The 20,709-nt window shown below is 35.6% G+C and overlaps 2 protein-coding genes across 2 annotated transcripts; both read left to right on the forward strand.

Moving 5' to 3' along the window:
• Positions 479–12,206, forward strand: LOC109343774 (chaperone protein ClpB4, mitochondrial). The gene is made up of 10 exons (XM_019582244.1): positions 479–829; positions 1,777–1,995; positions 2,065–2,302; positions 2,870–3,065; positions 3,330–3,384; positions 3,833–3,983; positions 4,449–4,757; positions 9,997–10,262; positions 10,482–11,411; positions 11,685–12,206. The coding sequence occupies exons 1-10, from the start codon at positions 581–583 to the stop codon at positions 11,991–11,993; spliced, it is 2,922 nt and encodes a 973-aa protein (XP_019437789.1). The 5' UTR covers positions 479–580; the 3' UTR covers positions 11,994–12,206.
• LOC109343775 (U-box domain-containing protein 45-like) lies at positions 16,459–18,576 on the forward strand. Its single transcript, XM_019582245.1, has 3 exons — positions 16,459–17,112; positions 17,424–18,395; positions 18,426–18,576. Exons 1-2 carry the CDS (start codon positions 16,565–16,567, stop codon positions 18,331–18,333), a joined length of 1,458 nt encoding a protein of 485 aa, XP_019437790.1. The 5' UTR covers positions 16,459–16,564; the 3' UTR covers positions 18,334–18,395; positions 18,426–18,576.

Genomic DNA, 20,709 nt, shown 5'->3' on the forward strand with positions numbered 1-20,709 from the left:
ACGCACATATTTATAAATTAATTTTTTTATAGATATTATATATTATTATTATTTTAAGATTATATATTATCCACATCACTACTATTTCAGAATAAATTAAAGTGATCTGATTATTATCATAAATTTATCATATAAATATCTTGTCATTCATATCATAATTATTTTTATATATTAATTATTATAAAATATATAAATATATAATTAAAATTAAAAGCTAAGTGGGTACTCGCGAATACCTACTATTCACACGGATACTCGCAAATAGTATGTTGTTGCGAATGAGAAAACATTAACTACACTCACCGACCTTATTGTCATCCCTAATTAGTTTCTTAGTCAAAGAATGAGAAATATCTTAGTAGTATAAAAAAAAAATATTTAAAATTTTGAAAGGAAAGCCTTCTTATTTCTGCATTTTAAATAAGAAAAAATAGAAAATTACAAAAATGGAATTTTAGGACCTTCTAGCATCTTCTTTACCCCTTCCACACGCACTTTTTATCTGTCTCAAAACCCCCATTCAATTCCATTCCACTCCACTCTTCTATCAAACAACACCACACTGTGTCTCTCTTCGTGAATGGCAACAAGAAGAACATCAAACCTAACTAAATCCATTTTATCTTCCTTACATTCTTCTAGAACCTTCCACAAACCTCTCTATCGTACACGCGCCGCCGCGCGTGTCTTATCTTCATTCCCTCACCATGTCTCTGCTTCTAAGATTATCGACACCGATGTTGCCTCCGCTAAGTTCTTATCGCACTCTTTCACTCGTGCCTTCCACGCTTCCAATCCCTCTTATCGCTCAGCTAGTAGCAGTGCTCAGGTTCCTAATTCAATTTCCTTATTATTTTACGTTTGATTCAATTTTTAATGAATCGGAATTTTTTATTCGAGATGGAGTTTCCAAATTACTGTATTGGTTTTTGTTTTTGTTTTGTGTGCATAATATGCTATTCATAATTCATTTCATACATAATTTGTAAAAGATAACTTTAAGTTTTGATTAATATTTATCTCGGGGTATGTCTTTTTTGGTATAACCAAGGGTATCCCGAGTTAAGAAATTTTGGGGTGTGTGACTGCCTCTCCTTGTAGCTAGCAGAAATCGAATATTTGACATTTTGGTGGATCTTGTGATCGGTGGGGCCTTATGTCACTAAACCAACACTCTGACATGTTTACATTCTTCTTAATTGTTTTTTTTTGTTTTGGTATTAGGTCTTTCCCGTCTTGTGTTGATGTTAAAATTGAATACATATAATATAAATTGAGTATGCTGCATTGTTGCATCCCTATTGAAAATTCAAGGAACATGTAAAACTACCTATTTTTGTATGCTGATGTAACTAACTGGTTTGTTTCATAAAATTAACAAAATGGAGTTAATGATATAGATTCGAACAATTAATTAATCACTTAAAAGAGTCAACTGTGATATTAACAATGAGTTGATCCAGTTTTACATTATGGATTAAAATCTCATTATGGGTTACAATATCTTTTGGCAACCACTTAGCAGTGTGAAGAAAATTCCAATTTTTAAAAAAATCTTCTGATATGAAGATGTATTGTCCTCTATAATCTTTTCCCCACTATCCTTACACTATTTTGCTAAAACACCCTACTTCGAAACAACCGTGCAAATTATGCTCAAATGCTTACTTATTATTCTATTTCACTAATCACCATGTCTTATCAATCGCTTAGACCCTTGGGATAATGATTTTAGGTTCAAACCGGTGTGCTAATGTGTCCTTTATATTTAATCAGATTGCACAGACAGAGTTCACAGATATGGCATGGGAGGGCATTCTCGGTGCTGTGGATTCTGCACGCGTTAGTAAGCAACAAATCGTGGAATCTGAGCATTTAATGAAAGCCCTCTTAGAGCAAAAGGATGGTTTAGCTAGAAGAATACTTACTAAGGCGGGATTAGACAACACGTCAGTGCTACAGGCTACGGACAACTTTATAGCTCAGCAACCAAAGGTGTGTTTTCTGGTGATAGGTTTCTATCGGTATTTCATATAAATTCTCAATGCTTATTTCATTTCGCAGGTGACAGGTGACACTAGCGGTCCTGTGATTGGTTCACATTTTAGCTCTATCTTGGATAATTCTCGGAAGCACAAGAAAGAAATGGGTGATGATTATGTGTCTGTGGAGCATCTTTTGCTGGCATTTCCTTCAGATAAGAGGTTTGGTCAACAGTTATTTAAGAATCTTCAGCTTAGCGAGAAGGCTTTGAAAGATGCCATCCAAGCTGTTCGTGGAAGTCAAAGAGTGACTGATCAAAGTACAAATTTACACTCTGATTCTTTATTTCCGTGAGGAAAACATGATAACATGATTGGTTCATCTTATTAAAATATTGGTGACAATTGTTAAAATTTTAACTAAACATAAAATCAATATTTAGCTTTTACATAAGAATGGTAAGTTTGGTGAGATGATAAAAGAAAAGAATAATGATTATTTATGTTTCTTATGAGCTGTAGTATAAATGAATTAGTAAACTAAGTAGTGAGTTATAAATATAAACTGGTGTATATGTAAGGTTCCTCTTGTTTCAATTGGCTTCATGATGTGATCCTAGAGCAGGTTTGGTGTCCATGTACTTGATCCATGACAATTTCTGGTTATGAAATAGAACCTGCATTCATGCTTGTATCATCAATTTCCGCTTCAAATATGTTTAAGCTGTTACTCAAATATTCATCTTCATAAAGTTAACCTGGGACTTGTTTTTATAATGTTTCTTAACAGTTGGCCTATGCTGAATGATACTTTCTACTTGCTGTTGTTTGTTTGTTGGCACTTCTCAGAAACATCTTTTTCCTCACTTGAAAATAATTGTCTATAGATCCTGAGGGGAAATATGAGGCATTGGAGAAGTATGGAAATGATTTAACTGAACTTGCTAGGCGTGGCAAGCTTGATCCTGTCATTGGTCGAGATGATGAAATTCGGCGCTGTATCCAGATATTGTCAAGGAGAACAAAGAACAATCCAGTTATTATTGGTGAACCTGGTGTGGGGAAAACGGCAATTGCTGAAGGGTTTGTCTCATTCTTTTGGATGTGTTATGAAACATGACTTCTTCATATAGTTGTTACAACTTAGAACATGTTTTTGGAGTAATACTTCATAAACAAACTTCTCCAAATTCCAAATTTTTTGATACAGTGAACAATTCAAATATCTGTGCTATTGATTTAGAGTGCCAGTGCCATACATTTTTAATGCTGAGCTATATGCTCCTTTTTTACATGTCTTGTTTCCTACCATTTGATTTTACTAAAAACATTTTCATTGTTTTGCAGATTAGCTCAACGTATAGTGCGCGGAGATGTTCCTGAACCATTGATGAACCGGAAGGTTGAACTCATATTCTTTCTTCCCTTGGTTACAACTGATAATATAAATTTAGCTACTTGTTTGACATTATGTTAAGTCTCGGTGCATGCTGATTTTGTAGAAGTTACTGAAAGGGTTTAAAGGAACAGTTACTTGAACACCTTCTAGCGTTGAAACATCCTTAAACACTAAAACTAGGTTTTCTTACATTGAAAATTTCATATGAACTAGGCAAATCTTCTGAAATGGGTTAATATTCTTTTAATTTATAATCTGATCTGGAATATAACATTGTAATAAAGTGAAGCTTGTGCTATAAAACTCCTGATAATCTTCTATGCATGGTAATATGGAAAGGTTCCACCCACTATTTATGTCTATAATAGCAGTCTTACAAGGGAGTGTAAACGTTTAGTATTTTTAGTTAATTTTGCATTGAGATTTTGCTTTTGTCCTGGGTGCTTTGTAGTTGATCTCCCTCGATATGGGTTCATTGCTTGCTGGTGCGAAGTTCCGTGGAGATTTCGAGGAAAGGTTGAAAGCTGTCCTAAAGGAAGTTACAGCATCAAATGGGCAAATAATTTTGTTTATTGATGAAATTCATACTGTTGTAGGTGCAGGTTGGTACATTGCTCTCATCACTCATGTTATAAGGTTGACACTGAGAATATTGTGTACTTTCTATTTGAAGCCTTCGCCAGTTAAAATAAGATTGTTTGTTATCTTTTCTTTCTTATAGATAATCAACTAATGAACAGAATCATTTGGTACTTAACTCCACAGCAACCTAATGTGTAAAATAACTTTGACCTTTCTTGTTGGTTTTCCTTTTTGGATGTATGGGGGAAATTTAGTAATCGAATACTAAAGGAAGTAAGCGAGACAATTATACTGTATTATAATTGATCTTTAATTGGTTGAACTCCAATATTTGCCTGTTTAAGTCTGTTGTGTATCTTCAATTATTTGCACTTTTATTTTTAACCAGCTTTTTGTGATACCCTAATTCATCATCCACTCTAGTTTGTTCCAGTTCTTCAATTCAGACAATTAGTAATATGATGTATTTTGGTTTTTGGTAATAGGGGCTACAAGTGGTGCAATGGATGCTGGGAACTTGTTGAAGCCAATGCTCGGACGAGGTGAACTTCGATGTATAGGTGCAACTACGCTGAACGAGTATAGAAAATATATTGAGAAGGATCCTGCACTTGAGCGTAGATTTCAACAAGTTTTTTGTTGTCAACCATCTGTGGAAGATACTATATCCATTCTTCGTGGGTTGCGTGAGCGCTATGAGTTGCACCATGGAGTCAGAATATCAGATAGTGCACTTGTTTCAGCAGCAGTTCTTGCAGATCGATACATCACGGAACGCTTCCTGCCTGACAAAGGTAAGTTGTGACTACACTTAAAAATGCGAAGTTGATTCATTATAATAATTTATTTTTAGAAATTTCCAGTTCTAACCAAAACATGGTAAAAAATTTCTTTAAAAAACATGACCTTTAAGTTTTTATCTCTCCTATAAAAAGGATTGAGTAAGCACTCATCAATTAAGAATTCAGAAATAGAAAATAACTAACTAAGAGTTAGTTACAATAACTGCTCTCTCTCTCTTTCTCTCTTCTCTCTTCTTATTTTTCTTCATTCTCTTACATGGTATCATCACCAGTGGCCAACGCCATTAACGATCCTCCTCACGAAGCCTCATCTCCTCCTCTCTCGTCTTCTGCTGCCACACCTCTTCGTGCTCAACCTTCAACTCTTTCTCTTCAAATACCAAATACAAAGCTCACTGAACATAACTACCTCACGTGGAGCCAATTCGTGCTTGCTGTCTTGAAATCAAATCGTGCCCTACGCTTCATTCATTCCAGCGATGTTCCTCTACGTTTTCTGTCTGATTCAGATCGTAACACACATCAGGTAAATCCTGGCTATCTAGCATGGGAAGAACAAGATCAAGCAATGTTTTCGTGGCTCCTCAATTCAATTTCAGAAACTCTTCATCCACGAGTTGTTGGATGTGTTCACTCCTGGCAGTTATGGAGTGAATTACATGCCTTTTGCAACTCACATACAAAAGCTAGAAGTCGTCAATTACGAACTCAGCTTAGGTCTCTCTCTCAAGGCTCTATGAATATCTCTGAATTTTTCTCTAAGGTGAAATCCCTAACTGATTCTCTAATCTCAATTGGAACACCAATATCTCTTGAAGAAAATGTTGATTGCATTCTGGATGGTTTAAATGAAGATTTTCAGAATGTTATTACATCTATTGAAAGCCAAGTTAATCCACCCTCAATTCATGAATTGGAACAATTTTTACTGACTTTTGAATCAAGATTAGCCAAGAACAAAAACAAGTCTGTGTCTGATGCTCTCTCAGCAAACATAGTTGCTCAATCTCCCCCTCAATCACCTCTCTCTGTATCCATGCCATCTCCTACTGGTCATCCTCATTCTCCACATTACTCTGGCATCTTACCAAGACCTTCAGGCAATTTTCAGTCTGGTTTCTACACTCAAACTAGAGGTGGACGTTCTGGAAAACGTGGTGGACGTGGTCTTCGTTCTGGCAGGAATTTCACTCGTCCTGGAAGCTTCTTTTGTGACTATTGCAGGAAACCAGGACATGATGTCTCCTGGTGCTACTATGCTCCCTATGATAGTCATCATGGCACACTAACACCTTCTCATTTCTATGGACAGTATCAACATCAAAATCAGTATGGAGCCCCAACTTCAAACATGTATTCAAGGCCATCTACTCCATATGGACCCTACTCTTCTGGAACAATGACCAGACCATACTCATCTGTGGTTCATCAAGGCTTTGGTCAAGGCTATCCCAATGCACAGTCTGCAAACTTCTACAGAGGACATTCCCCTTTGCCTCCTTATGCTCCTCATCATCAAGGTCCAAGCTATGCTATGAATGCTGACACTGGCAGTCAAGATTCCAGATCTTCACTGTGGTATCCTGACTCTGGTGCTACAAATCATCTTACATCAGATTCATCCTTGCTACATGAGCCTACTGAACATTTTGGACCAGACCAGATCTATATGGGTAATGGAGCCAAAGCTCCCATCACAAGTAGTGGTAACACCTATTTTCATTCTACAAATTTCACTACTTCTTTATCTTTACAAAACCTATTGCTTGTTCCAACAATAACAAAAAATCTAATTAGTGTATCTCAGTTTGCAAAAGACAACTCATGTTATTTTGAGTTCCATCCTAACTATTGTGTTGTCAAATCACAGGGTTCTAATGAAGTTCTCCTTCAAGGGACTCTCACTTCAGAGGGCCTCTATGCCTTCTCCAATCTTATTCCCAAGCCTGTCTCCAAGAAGTCACATATATCTCCTACTACATCTCAAACTGTTTTAGTTTCTACTACTAGTCATATTACACCTAGTTCTTTTCTGTTATGGCATCATAGACTAGGTCATGCCCATGAGGCAATTGTTCACAATGTCTTGAAAAATTGTAATATACCTTGCTCAAATAAAATTGCCTCAGATTTTTGCTCAGCTTGTTGTTGTGCTAAAGCTCATAAAGTTCACTCTTCATCATCCATAAATGTATATGCTACACCTTTTGACTTGTTATATGTTGATTTGTGGGGACCATCTCCAATATACTCTAAATCTGGCTTTAGGTATTACTTGTCTATAGTAGATGCCCATAGCAGACACACTTGGATTTACCTACTCAAACAAAAATCAGACACCTTGCATATGTTTCAGCATTTTGTCACAATGGTTAAAACTCAATTCCAAGGCAATATCAAAGCTGTCCAAAGTGACTGGGGTGGTGAGTTTAGACCTTTCACGAATTTCCTTAATTCTCTAGGGGTGAACCATAGAATCTCCTGTCCTCACACTCATCATCAACAGGGCACTATAGAGAGAAAACATCGCCATATAGTAGAGACTGGCCTAGCCTTGCTAAATCATGCAAACCTACCTCTGCCTTTCTGGGAATATGCTTTTACAACTGCAGTGTATTTAATTAACAGACTCCCTTCCCCTTCACTACAAAATCAATCACCACATTATCTTCTATTCAAACATATCCCAGATTACAAGTTTCTCAAGGTGTTTGGATGCTCTTGTTACCCCTTACTTAGACCCTACAATAGTCATAAACTTCAGTCAAGATCAATTGAGTGTACCTTTTTAGGCTATTCTACTGCACATAAAGGGTATAAGTGCTTGTCAAAAGAGGGTAGACTATATGTTTCTAAGGATGTGATCTTTAATGAGCAACATTTTCCCTATGTTCCTACTGTTTCCTCTCCTACTTCTAACACAAAAATTAGTTTTGAGTCATTCAAATCCCCTCCTACTCACATACACAATCCTATCCCATATGTCACAGAGTCAAGTCCTCCCCTTCAATCATCAATGACCCCTCAATCATCATCCACTGATTCTCATATTGCCTCAAATAGTGATGCTCCCACAGATCTCAAACAATCAACATCATTCCCCTATCAACACTCATATGTCCAGTCCCACTGCCATTGTTTCCTCCCCTGGTCAGCATACTACAAATTCTTCTACATTCTCTCAAGGTGTTACTACTATAGCTCCTACTCATCCTATGGTCACTAGATCCAAATCTGGAATTGACAAATCTATAGTTCCAAGAGAAGTGCTTAGAGCTCTTCTAGTTCACACAGAACCCTCAAGTGTTAAGGAAGCTATTGCTGATCCTGTTTGGTTACAAGCTATGCAACTTGAGTTTGATGCTCTCATCAAACTAGGAACTTGGTCTTTGGGTCCTCTACCTCCTCATAAACATGCTATTGGCTGCAAATGGGTTTTTAGAGTAAAAGAGTAAAGAAAATGCTGATGGTAGTGTCAACAGGTACAAAGCTAGACTTGTGGCAAAAGGGTTTCATCAAAAACCAGGGGTTGATTTCACTGAAACATTCTCACCAGTTGTGAAACCTATTACCATCAGAATCCTTCTTACCTTAGCTGTGACGTACAAACGACCTCTAGAGCAACTAGACATTAATAATGCCTTTCTCAATGGTGTGTTAGAAGAAGAGGTTTATATGGTTCAACCACCTGGTTTTCACAGTGGAGACAAAAACACAGTGTGCAAGCTCCACAAAGCTCTATATGGTCTAAAACAAGCACCTAGACAATGGTTTGAAAAACTAAAAGGTACTTTAGCTCAACTTGGTTTTCATATCAGCAAATGTGATAATTCTCTGTTTATTCAAATTACTCCTACATACAAGGTGTTTGTTCTGGTTTATGTTGATGACATTATAGTCACTGGATCCTCTACCTCTCAAGTTCACAGAGTTATTGACAAACTCAGCAATAGTTTTGCTCTCAAAAAGCTTGGTTCTCTTGACTACTTTCTTGGAATAGAAGTTAAACACCTCACTGATGGTTCTCTTTTTCTCTCTCAATCCAAATACATCAGACCTTCTACTAAGGGCTAATATGAACATGAACACTGCCAAATCTACTCCTACTCCTATGGGAACTTCCTGCAAATTAACCAAGTCTGGTTCAGAACAGTTTGAAGATCCTACTTTATACAGGTCTATTGTTGGTGCTCTGCAATATGTCACTGTAACTAGACCAGATCTAGCATTCAGTGTAAATAAAGTCTGCCAATTCATGAGCAAACCCCTGCTTCAACACTGGAGTGCAGTGAAGAGAATCCTGAGATACTTACAAGGATCATCCTCCTTAGGTCTACACATCAAGCATGCTGTTTCTTCTACTCCTATTCCTATCATAGCTTGCTGTGATGCTGATTGGGCCTCAGACCTTGATGACAGAAAGTCCATCTCAGGAGCTTGCATCTTTGTTGGACCAAATGTTGTCACTTGGTGGTCAAAGAAGCAACAAACCATTTCTAGGTCAAGTACAGAGGCTGAGTACAGAAGCTTGGCTCTGGCTACTCAAGAAGTGATCTGGATTGAATCTCTTTTCTCAGAGTTACAATACAAATATCAAACCCCTCTGGTTCTCTGTGATAACCTTAGCACTGTTGCTATGGCTCACAATCCTGTCCTTCACAACAGGACAAAGCACATTGAACTGGACCTGTTCTTTGTAAGAGACAGAATCCAATCAAAGGCTCTTCAAGTAAAGCATATTCCATCAGAACATCAAACTGCAGATGTCCTAACAAAGCCTTTGTCAACATCCAAGTTCCTTTCAATGAGAAAATCCCTTAGAGTGACAGATGCCTTGTCCCTAACTAAAAAGTGTATCTAATTTTTTGTTGTTTCTTCATTGTACTCTAGTAAGAGCATAGGAAAAGGGGAGTTCCTTTTCAGGGGGTATATTAGAGTAGTTAATATTGCCAGATGGCAAAACTGATTGTAAGAAACAGTTGTGCCTCTATTCTCCTATAAATAGGATTGAGTAAGCACTCATCATTAAGATTCAGAAATAGAAAATAACTAACTAAGAGTTAGTTACAATAACTGCTCTCTCTCTCTCTTCTCTCTTCTTATTTTTCTTCATTCTCTTACATTATCCTTCAGATTGTTATGATTTTTAGAACACGTGTTACCTCCAGGTTGGGAAACTTTTGTGGTTGATTTGTTGCTTCCAGTGTATAATTTAAAATCTCTCTTTCAGCCATTGATCTTGTCGATGAAGCTGCTGCAAAGCTGAAGATGGAGATCACCTCAAAGCCTACGGAATTGGATGAGATAGACAGATCGATCTTGAAATTGGAGATGGAAAAACTGTCTCTGAAAAATGACACTGATAAGGCATCTAAAGAAAGATTAAGCAAGCTTGAAAGTGATTTGAATTTACTTAAGCAGAAGCAAAAGGAATTAGCAGAGCAATGGGACAGCGAAAAGGCTTTAATGACTCGGATAAGATCAATCAAAGAAGAGGTAGTGTTCAGTCTATTGGACACCATTATCAAATAGTTTACACTGTTTTATATGTTGGTAGAAAATAGCTATCTGGTTATTATGTGTTACTGGGTTGTGTGGACCTATTTTTCTTGTACGACATGATCTATATTTCTCAGTGTGTTTGTCTGGGTAACATATTATCCTAGTTATTCCCATCCTCAAAATTTATCTAACACCTTTTCTGAGCATATGTAGATTGATAGAGTCAACCTAGAGATGGAAGCTGCTGAGCGTGATTATGATCTGAACCGTGCTGCTGAACTTAAGTATGGAACTTTGATGTCCCTTCAGCGCCAATTGGAAGAAGCTGAAAAGAACCTAGCTGAATTCCGTAAATCTGGGCAATCTTTACTTCGAGAAGAGGTCACTGACCTTGATATTACTGAGATTGTAAGCAAATGGACTGGTATACCATTATCAAATCTCCAACAAACAGAGAGAGAAAAGTTGGTCTTTCTGGAACAGGTTCTTCATAAGAGAGTGGTTGGTCAAGATATTGCTGTAAAATCAGTGGCTGATGCAATTCGCCGTTCAAGGGCTGGATTATCTGACCCAAATCGGCCAATTGCAAGCTTCATGTTCATGGGTCCAACTGGTGTTGGCAAAACCGAGCTAGCCAAGGCTTTGGCTAGTTACTTGTTTAACACAGAAAATGCTCTTGTTAGAATTGATATGAGCGAGTACATGGAGAAACATGCTGTTTCACGTTTAGTTGGGGCCCCTCCTGGTTATGTTGGTTATGAAGAAGGTGGTCAGCTAACTGAAGTGGTCCGGAGAAGACCTTACTCTGTCGTACTATTTGATGAGATAGAGAAGGCACATCATGATGTCTTCAACATCTTGTTACAGTTGCTGGATGATGGAAGGATTACTGATTCTCAAGGAAGGACTGTTAGCTTCACAAATTGTGTTGTGATTATGACTTCAAACATTGGCTCCCATCACATACTTGAAACCCTTCGTAGCACACAAGACGACAAGGTTGCAGTTTATGATCAGATGAAAAGACAAGTTGTTGAGTTGGCTCGGCAAACATTCCGCCCTGAGTTCATGAATCGTATTGATGAATATATTGTTTTCCAGCCTCTCGATTCCACAGAGATCAGCAAAATAGTGGAGCTCCAGGTAATTTATGTGTTCATATTATAGTTTTCCTTTTCAACCTGTCTTATTTCTCAGTTCCCTGGTATCACTGGAATATAAATAATGGATTACATAATTAACAAAAATAAGATGTTAATAACTATTCTCTAGTTATTGCAATCATGAAAAACAAAAACTATGCATTACATATTTAACTTTTAATGTTATTGAAGTTTTTGGATTATGTTCTTTGACTCATTCTAATTTATGAAGATGTATGATAATACTTAATACATGTTTTGTAACCTGCTACAGATGCAACGAGTGAAGAACAGGCTCAAGCAGAAGAAAATTGATCTTCAATACACACAAGAAGCTGTTGCACTTCTTGGTGTATTGGGTTTTGATCCAAATTTTGGGGCAAGACCAGTTAAAAGAGTGATACAACAATTGGTCGAAAATGAAATTGCAATGGGAGTTCTAAGGGGTGATTTCAAAGAAGAGGACTCAATCATAGTTGATGCTGATGTGACTCCATCAGCCAAGGACCCTTCTCCCCTAAACAGACTGCATATTAAGAAGCTGGACAACCCTGTTGCTGATGCCATGGTTGCTAATGACTAATTTTCCCCATTGGGTTTCTCATTAAAGCTTCACAATGGTGAGTTAAGATAACATAGTTTATACTTTTTTTGTATAGTGAATGGTTATGATAATTCCTTTGGGTATGAACTCAGTCCTTGTGTTTTACTTTAGGCCATGTTTCCCACTTTGGGTAATAAGATTATTCTTTTAACAAGGCTCTGGGAATTAAGAGTTCTCTCCTTTTTTATATATTTGGCTCTCACTCTCCTACTTCATCTTCATTATTGCATGCCCCAAAAATTCAGTGCTGGTATAAAAAAATGTGTCACCAATTGAAGCTTGCAAAATTCATGGTAATATTATCATTTCTTTTAGGAAAACTTTCTTACTCGCTACTGTATGGTTCATAAAGAAATGTGAAAAACATAAACCCTTTACAACTATAGTTAGGTTGTATTCTACAATCTATGATAATATCTAAGCTATGGTAAAGTTGAAGAAGTGTAACATCTCAAAGGAATACACGTTTTGGAGAGAGTATAAATCTTTACATTATACAATGTAGAAAACTCATATATTGTCACGACATACATTTTTTTTTTCTCTTTTAGAAATTCTGGTCCTGTTCAAGGCAAATATTAAGTGAGGAGAAAGGGGTTAAGGTTAAGGTAAGTAGTTCTCTACCATGTCCTAGTCCTCCTACTCCCAAGTAAATTCAAAACTAAGAAACGAACTTTGAAGAATATTTGGTAAGCGCCAACCAAATCAATATAGAATAATATTTGATGGTCCAACCACAAACATGAGTTATGTTTTGTCTGAAAAATCTAGTTAACCTTTGATCTTTTGGCAAAGCCACCTCAACGTAAAAAAAACTACTTTTTGTACTTATTAGTTTGCAAAATGTTGCTTTTAAATCTGAAATCATTTATGTTATGCTGCTCTTGCTTCTTATAAAACTAAGGATGACTTTGTCAAGCCTTGACTAAATTGTTCAAAGTAACTAGAGATTTCTCTTTGTAAAATTACAAGTTGATTGTGAACAGAGCCAAATGTCCGAACGTGAGAATATCCTCATCAAGATTCTTCGTAACGACTATAGATTATTCTACATTTTTAATTTTAACAAGTTATAGTACCGTATATGCATACCCCATTTAATCTTTGAAACTTCTCTTTTTATCGATTATTCTGATGAATTTATTTAGAATAAAAACTTAAAAAGTGCAATAACTATGGCAGAAAAAACAGTCCATACATAATAACAACCACACAATAGTTGTTTTTTCCTCTGTTTTCCACTCTGTTATTCTTATTTTTTACTTTTGTTCTTAAATAAGAATAATTATTAGTTGTTCTTAATTAAGGAAAGTAAAGAGAGAAGTAGATGTTGTGGGAAAAAGTAGATGTTATGGAATCCAAATAAGAATAAAAATGATGTTTGTCATTGTGAGAAAAAATATATATTATTCTTATTTTATGGGGTTTTATAACAAATTATAAAATTTGAGATTTAAATAAGAATAATAATGATGTTTGTGGTTGTTCAGTGAATAAATTTTATCTGTGATGTTTGAGAGAAAACAAGGAATGGGTTGTAGACAAGATATGGGACTCATATTAAATGCGAAAGGTGTGGGGTGGGACCAACAAACATGGCTGCAGCCCATATATGGTGTAGTGTGAAAAAGATACATATTGTATTGGGATCTTCCTTTCGATTTAAAGGGTTGACCTTTCTTTTAAGTTTTAACCACCCTAATAATATTCGTTAAGGAATTTAAAATAAAAAAGGTTATACTGAGAAGTAGAGCATTCAAATTAAGGTATTGCTTATGGTTCATTATTTTTCATTGGTCGAGTTTATAAGTTATCTATGATGAATGAGTAGAAAATAAATAATGAGATATGAGGTCATTGAGGTGATGGAGAGTACTACAACTAAGGATGTGAACCCGAGTTCTCAACCCAAAAGAGATCTCATATTAGACTTGACCGGTTTAAACGGTTAAACTTTCTAGTCGGATAGGATGATTTTATATATAATTTATCATTTTTATCTGTAAATATATAGTTATATCTAAATACAAAATTTTATATAATTAATAATAATGTATAATGATATTGAAACAATTTTTTTTCATTTTTTTGGACCGAAGTAAAACAAAATATTGGAGCAGTGTTCTATTTTTTTAATTTTAAGTGAATCGTCTAGTTCACTTTCCGGGTTATTATGGTTTAACATGGTCGGGCCGAAATTTCTTTGGTTCAAAGCGGTTCAACCCCTCATTCGATTAAAACTATAAACTAAAGTTGTTTTTAAATTCGGTCAATTGTCGAACTAGTTGGACCGCCTGATCCAATCGATTATCACAACACTTACTATTAGAACAATAATGAGCCCAAGAATATGAGTTCTCTCGCGTGAAATATGGTCATGTAGGAGAAAACTCAACACATTTTATATATCATTATCATGTAATATACCTCATTATAAGAAGCTATTAGAAACTTCTCTTTCAACACGAGAGAATCTAAATCCTCAAGAAATCATGGGTCTCACACTGTATCAAGTGGTTAGATTTTTGTTTGGCATAATGCCTCTTATGAGATTCTGATGCATTCTCCAATTTCTGCACCATACTATTGGTGGGAACTAACTACATTAAAGCTTTTGTGTTGGGTGAAGGTGCCCCTAGTTTTGCCATCATTCTATGCCACCATACATGCTCCATAACTTGCTCAAGGTGTTGGTGCTATTAGAAACAATTAAATTAGATTATCCAAAAATATCATTATATTATTATATATTTTTTATAAAATCTATTATATAAATTAGTGTAATAAAAACTTTGTAATGATATACCTATTTATTCAGCTACCGAATAAAGATTTTGAACATTTCGGTGTGTACATATTATTTGATCATTATAGTGTGCTAGAGCAGAAAAGATGGTTTTATAGCAAGACAAAATCAATATAAAGTGCCGAAAAATTCAACTGGGAAAACGTGTTTGAAGTTAGGCAACATGCTTAGTATCTTAATCATTGATTGGAACCTTATAACTATTTTTCTACTTTTTTGTTGTTGCTGATTGTTGGCCTGTAGGTAAGGATGGTGTGGGGTTATTATACGCCTTTATGTTTATCGAATACCATGTGGCAATACAGTCCAGTCAAATTCGCCTTTGGCACGTCAAAATATGGGTTGACCCGGTTCAATCTTTATTGCTAAAAAAGTTCAAAACATCCGCTCAACTTATATTTAGTAAGGTAGGGGTTGATCCGTTTTTTTTTCTTCAAAATAAATATTTATAATCAATTCAATCACAATTTAAAAAATAAATAATCATCACGCCTCATAGATGTTTTTTAAAACAAAAAATCACAACAAAGTTCACAATAACATATCGTCTTAGTTTAAAACTTGTAAGTTCTAAACAACAGATCAACATAGTCTTAAATTTTTAGACTTTTGGTCTCCTTTTTAATGTTGGCCCACTTGGTCAACCCTACCCTCCATGATCCATCTAAAAAACGGACTTCTAAACCGGTTTGAATATGAGTTTTTGAACTAAAATCTCCAGCCAAGCCCATATTATTATTTCTATCATTAATAAGTTAATTTAATAATATAAGGTGTCATTGAATTTTCATATAAACCCAAAAAGTAATTCAATTACTAGGAGTGAAAAGAGTAGTCACATATCGATTAATGCCTTAGACTAAGGGTTACACCAAAAAGAATACATTAAGGACCATATATACCTCAAAGCATTATACAACCTTCCCCACTAACTTGAATGCAATATCAACACATAACCAACCTCATCTCCCATTGTTATGCCTTCACACACTTTCTCCATTCGACAAAGAAAACCAAGATTGAACTTCAGAAGAAACACTACACACGTATTCCAAAATGCCACCGACAAAGAGAAACCCTACCCTACATTTTTAGAAACCCCCACCTAATATTTAATTGAAGTTATATGCTTATCACTATTACTCCATTTCTTTATTCTTTCCTTTCAAGTTTCAACCAAACCAAAAAAGAGCACCGTAAGTACAAGGTTAAATAGTCAAATGGATCTAATTGTAACTAATAAAAACAAAAACATTGGTGGAATCCAACTATAATTAATCAACTCATAGTACTCAAATTGTAACTCAATAATTTGTTAGGGGTGAAATCAAACTACAGTCAACTCAAAATATCAATCGGTATAAAAATTTATATATAATTATTATATCATTTATCACTCAAACATAACAATGTATATAACTCGTGGCATGCATTGTCGGCTACAAACTCAATTTAGGAAGTATTTTAAATTACATTTCGTAATCACAATAATTATGATCCTAACACTGCGATTTTGTAATCTCCACAATAACATTACGATTGCATTTTGTATTCTATCCTTCGTGACTGTAATCACAATTTAAATTTAAAATGCGTATAAGTAAACGTGGACTCAATGATACACTACTTCTCATCACTCTCCATTTTCAAAAGCAGAACAAACCTTTCCATAATTTCTATCTTATATTGATTTATAAAGGACTCGTTTTCTCTTTATCTTCTCAGTAATGTAGGTCATCGGAGAATGGCAAAGTGTCACCGTAACAACGTCGGATCTATCGCTCTCGACCACCGCCGCGCTACCAAAACCTCAACCTCTGGCGGCCACTTCCGCCTCTGGAATTCCACACTCCGCCGCATCATCTTCGACGCCGTCAGCTGCGGCAGCACCTCTCGCTACAAGTATGACAACGACGGCGGCGACGGCGAGATAACCTCCACCGCCTCAACGAGCCGCAGGGAGAAACACGCGGAGGATCAGAAAACGGAGAAGAAGGTTATGAACGTAGCGGGGAATGAAATGGGAGCGTGGAGGAAGAAGAAGGAAGAGGAATTGAAGGAGATGAAGGAAATGGTGAAGGAGTTGGAGGGAGAGGATTTGATGAAGAAGAGAATGGCAGCGAAGAGAGTGAGGATGTTGGCGAAGGAAGAAGGGTTGGAAGTGAGAGGAACACTTGCAATGTTGGGAGTGATTCCTCTACTTGTTGGAATGGTTGATCATGATGAAAATTCCGTTGAATCTCAGATTGAGTCTCTCTATGCATTGCTCAATCTCGGAATCGGAAATGATGCGTTAGTTTTCGTTTTCATGATCATAATTTCTGATTAATTTAGGGAACATTTATTGACATTTTCTATATAAAAGGAATTAAGTTATTAAACTGATTAGATTTACCAACAAGGTGGTGGTATAGTAGTGTAAGGCCGGCCTCGCTGGATCCCAGTATGACCAAAAGTTTCGATTTCTGTGAGCGACGTTTGTTGAGGTTTGTTGGGAGGGACAGGAATAGGGTTCAAGATTATATGATTTTAATTTAGTTTCTGGTTTCCTTTTCTTTAATCAACCATAAGTTTTTGATGTTTCTTTGTGTGGTGTGTTACAGAAATAAAGCAGCCATTGTCAAAGTTGGTGCAGTTCACAAAATGCTGAAGCTTATTGATTGTTCAGATTCATCAGTGTGTGAAGCAATAGTTGCAAATTTCCTTGGATTGAGTGCTTTGGATTCGAACAAACCGATAATTGGATCCTCGGGTGCAATACCGTTCTTAGTTAGAACCCTTCGAAATTTAGATGATAAAAGTAGCCGCCAAGCTAAGCAAGATGCTCTTCGAGCTCTGTACAATCTTTCAATCACTCCAACCAACATTTCATTTGTTTTGGAAACTGATTTGGTCTCATTTCTCATACACTCAATAGGAGACATGGAAATAAGTGAAAGAGTTCTCTCGATCCTAAGCAATTTGGTGTCAACACCGGAGGGTAGAAAAGCTATCAGTACTGAAAGGGACGTAATCCCGATTCTGATGGATGTATTGAATTGGACAGATTCGCCAAAGTGCCAAGAGAAAGCATCATACATTTTGATGATCATGGCACATAAGTCTTGTGGCGACAGGCACGCCATGATTGAGGCAGGGATTGCGTCAACACTTCTTGAGTTGACACTTTTGGGCACCCCATTGGCACAGAAAAGAGCCTCAAGGATATTGGAATGTTTGAGGATAGATAAAGGGAAGCAGGTTTCCGGGAGCTATGGTGGAAACTTGGGTGCAACTGTGTCTGCGCCAATTTGTGGCTCTTCATCATCTTTCACGAAGACGGAGGGAAGAAGCGTGGAAGACGAAGATATGATGAGTGAAGAGAAGAAAGCAGTGAAGCAATTAGTCCAGCAAAGTTTGCAGAACAACATGAGGAAAATTGTGAAGAGAGCCAATTTGCGTCAAGATTTCATTCCATCCGAGCGTTTTACTTCACTCACTTCGAGTTTTACTTCAAAGAGCCTACCTCTTTGAATAATTGCAGCTGGTATAGATGGGAGTCAAGTTTGAAGAGAATGAACCATGAAGTTTAGTCTTCACATCATGATTTTACTGAGCTTTTGGTGTTGTAGCTATTTGCAAATTTTTAGCACTGATATTAAGTCATCCCTTGTCATAGTCTTAGTATATAATTATATAGAAGTATGTCTAGTTTAAATCTCTTTCGGTTCTTTTGTTTTTGGGTGTTGCAAAGGGCATTATGTTTCTTTTGCATGATCATGAATCCATGAAACATGAAAATCACTTTTACTAAATTGAAAATGAAGCATAGACATTTGAAAACCAACTTGACACTATATGAGTTTTATGATTCATGTGTAGTGAATGGGATGCTATGCAAATTTGGGAAACTTGAGGGTTGTTTGAGACTTTGAGTAGCTTCAGTCATACTACTGCTACTAGCATACCGAGTCACTTTCAAACCGACCCTACTATTTGTTATATTATTTTGGCTTAAATATGTTTTTAGTTACTAGGCAATTCTGGTTTTAGTTCCCAAATTGTACCCATAGTTTTTAGTCCCAGTTTAGTTTATCATTTTGGTTTTAATCTCTTTTGATGATGTGTCAACATCACAATTGACCACATCACCAATTAGTATTACACATGTCACATTTTTAATCAATATTTTGGAATATCCAAGGACCACAATGAAAAGAAATAAATTATAAGAACTAAAATCAGAATTCAATTACTTTTTATGGATCAAAAATATTTGTAATACTATTAGTTATAAAAGTTGTTAACAATGAAAAGGGTGTGTCATTTCCTTCTACTATATATAAACATCTAATATTCACTGCAATTTTCTATTTTAAGAATCTTTCCTCTGTTTATTTAAAAACTCTGTTCTATTTTCATGAATCTCTGTACTATCAGAATTGAATATAATTTGTTAAGCATTTACTTTAGAATCTCTCTATCAGCAGATTTGAATGTAATTAGTTAACCATTTGCACTGAGATTGTAATCTGCTAGCTAAATTATAAAAATGACCCTGTATTTGTTTAATGCCACATGATATACTTTACTGAGTTTATTTTAACAGACAACAAATATAAATGCTATGTTGGATCTAATTGAATGGAAACATGAGCTGCTAGTGGCAAATAAGTATAGGTAACATTTTCTCCGCACTACATTCACATTAAACAGTGTTCCTTGTGGGGTCTATAGTCATATACAATGCAAACTTCTGTTGAGTACTTTAATTTTGTTGCTTTTTTGTGTAAATATTCTTATAAAAAAAAGGAGAAAATGATGGCTTAGTGCAAGAGGCCCCACTTAGTGAGGTCTAAAAATGGTAGATATACGCAATTTTATCCTACAAGCGGATAGGTTGTTTTCAAAATTTTAATTCGTTACGAAAATATCCTTTTGTTAATGTAATTTTTTATTTAAAAATTATTTGGTTGACCCTTTGAAAGATGTATAGGGTCAATGTTAATTTACTTTATATGAACTTAGGTATTATTTAGTCTGAGTCAGAAGTTCCAAAAGCAGGTTTCAATTATTTGAGCCACACATGTATTTCATAGTTGGTTAAAAAGTTGGAATTTTCATCACAAACCACAGATTCTGCATAGATCCAAAAAGAACTGCACAAAGGTGCATTACCTAATTTGATGCCTGGAACTTATTATATAGTATTTTTCTTTGATACCACAAAGGCACAAACAATGATGTGTGTGACCACTAACTGCTATCAGTTTTGGTGTGAAAATTCATACAAAGGATGCCCATATTTTTAGATAATAAATTGATCTTGTATATCCATTTTTCGTGTATAAGTTGAAGTAAGACAGTATATATGGGACAAAGATCTTCTGTCTCAAAAAAATTTGTCATCTGTCTCTACTCAATCATATTTCCTAAAATAATATAAAATATTAATTTATGTTTTTTATAAAAACAAATTCCAATAAAATAACTCATTTTGATTGGTTTGGTACACCATTGGGGACACCAATAGGTACAAGTGATCCTCGTGTATATGTAGTATAAAGTTTAGCAATAGGCAAACAAACTCTATTTTAGAGGTAAAAATTGGAGATCTTGGGTAAATCGTTCAAGATGATAGAGAAACTGAGGTGAGAACTATAAGATTCAAATGGGTTGGATAAAATGTTAGAGTAGTTCAAGTGTCATTTGTGACAAAAAGATATTACTCAAGTTTAAGGGAAAGTTTTACCGCAGAACTATAAGACCAGTAATGCTATATGGGACAGAATGTTGAATGATAAAATGTCAACAATATAATAGACTTCATATAACAGATATGAGAATTTTGTGTTGGATGAGTGAACATACTAAACAAGATAAGATTCAAAATGAATGTATTAGAGAGAA

The sequence above is a fragment of the Lupinus angustifolius genome, chromosome LG03, assembly GCF_001865875.1.
Source record: "Lupinus angustifolius cultivar Tanjil chromosome LG03, LupAngTanjil_v1.0, whole genome shotgun sequence".
Taxonomy (NCBI): Eukaryota; Viridiplantae; Streptophyta; class Magnoliopsida; order Fabales; family Fabaceae; genus Lupinus; species Lupinus angustifolius.

Coding starts and splice junctions, on each gene's coding strand:
- LOC109343774 (XM_019582244.1), top strand. CDS start 581: ATGGCAACAAGAAGAACATCAAACCTAACTAAATCCATTTTATCTTCC. Junction 1,996..2,064: donor TTATAGCTCAGCAACCAAAG/GTGTGTTTTCTG, acceptor TTCATTTCGCAG/GTGACAGGTGACACTAGCGG. Junction 3,984..4,448: donor TCATACTGTTGTAGGTGCAG/GTTGGTACATTG, acceptor TTTTGGTAATAG/GGGCTACAAGTGGTGCAATG.
- LOC109343775 (XM_019582245.1), top strand. CDS start 16,565: ATGGCAAAGTGTCACCGTAACAACGTCGGATCTATCGCTCTCGACCAC. Junction 17,113..17,423: donor CTCGGAATCGGAAATGATGC/GTTAGTTTTCGT, acceptor GGTGTGTTACAG/AAATAAAGCAGCCATTGTCA.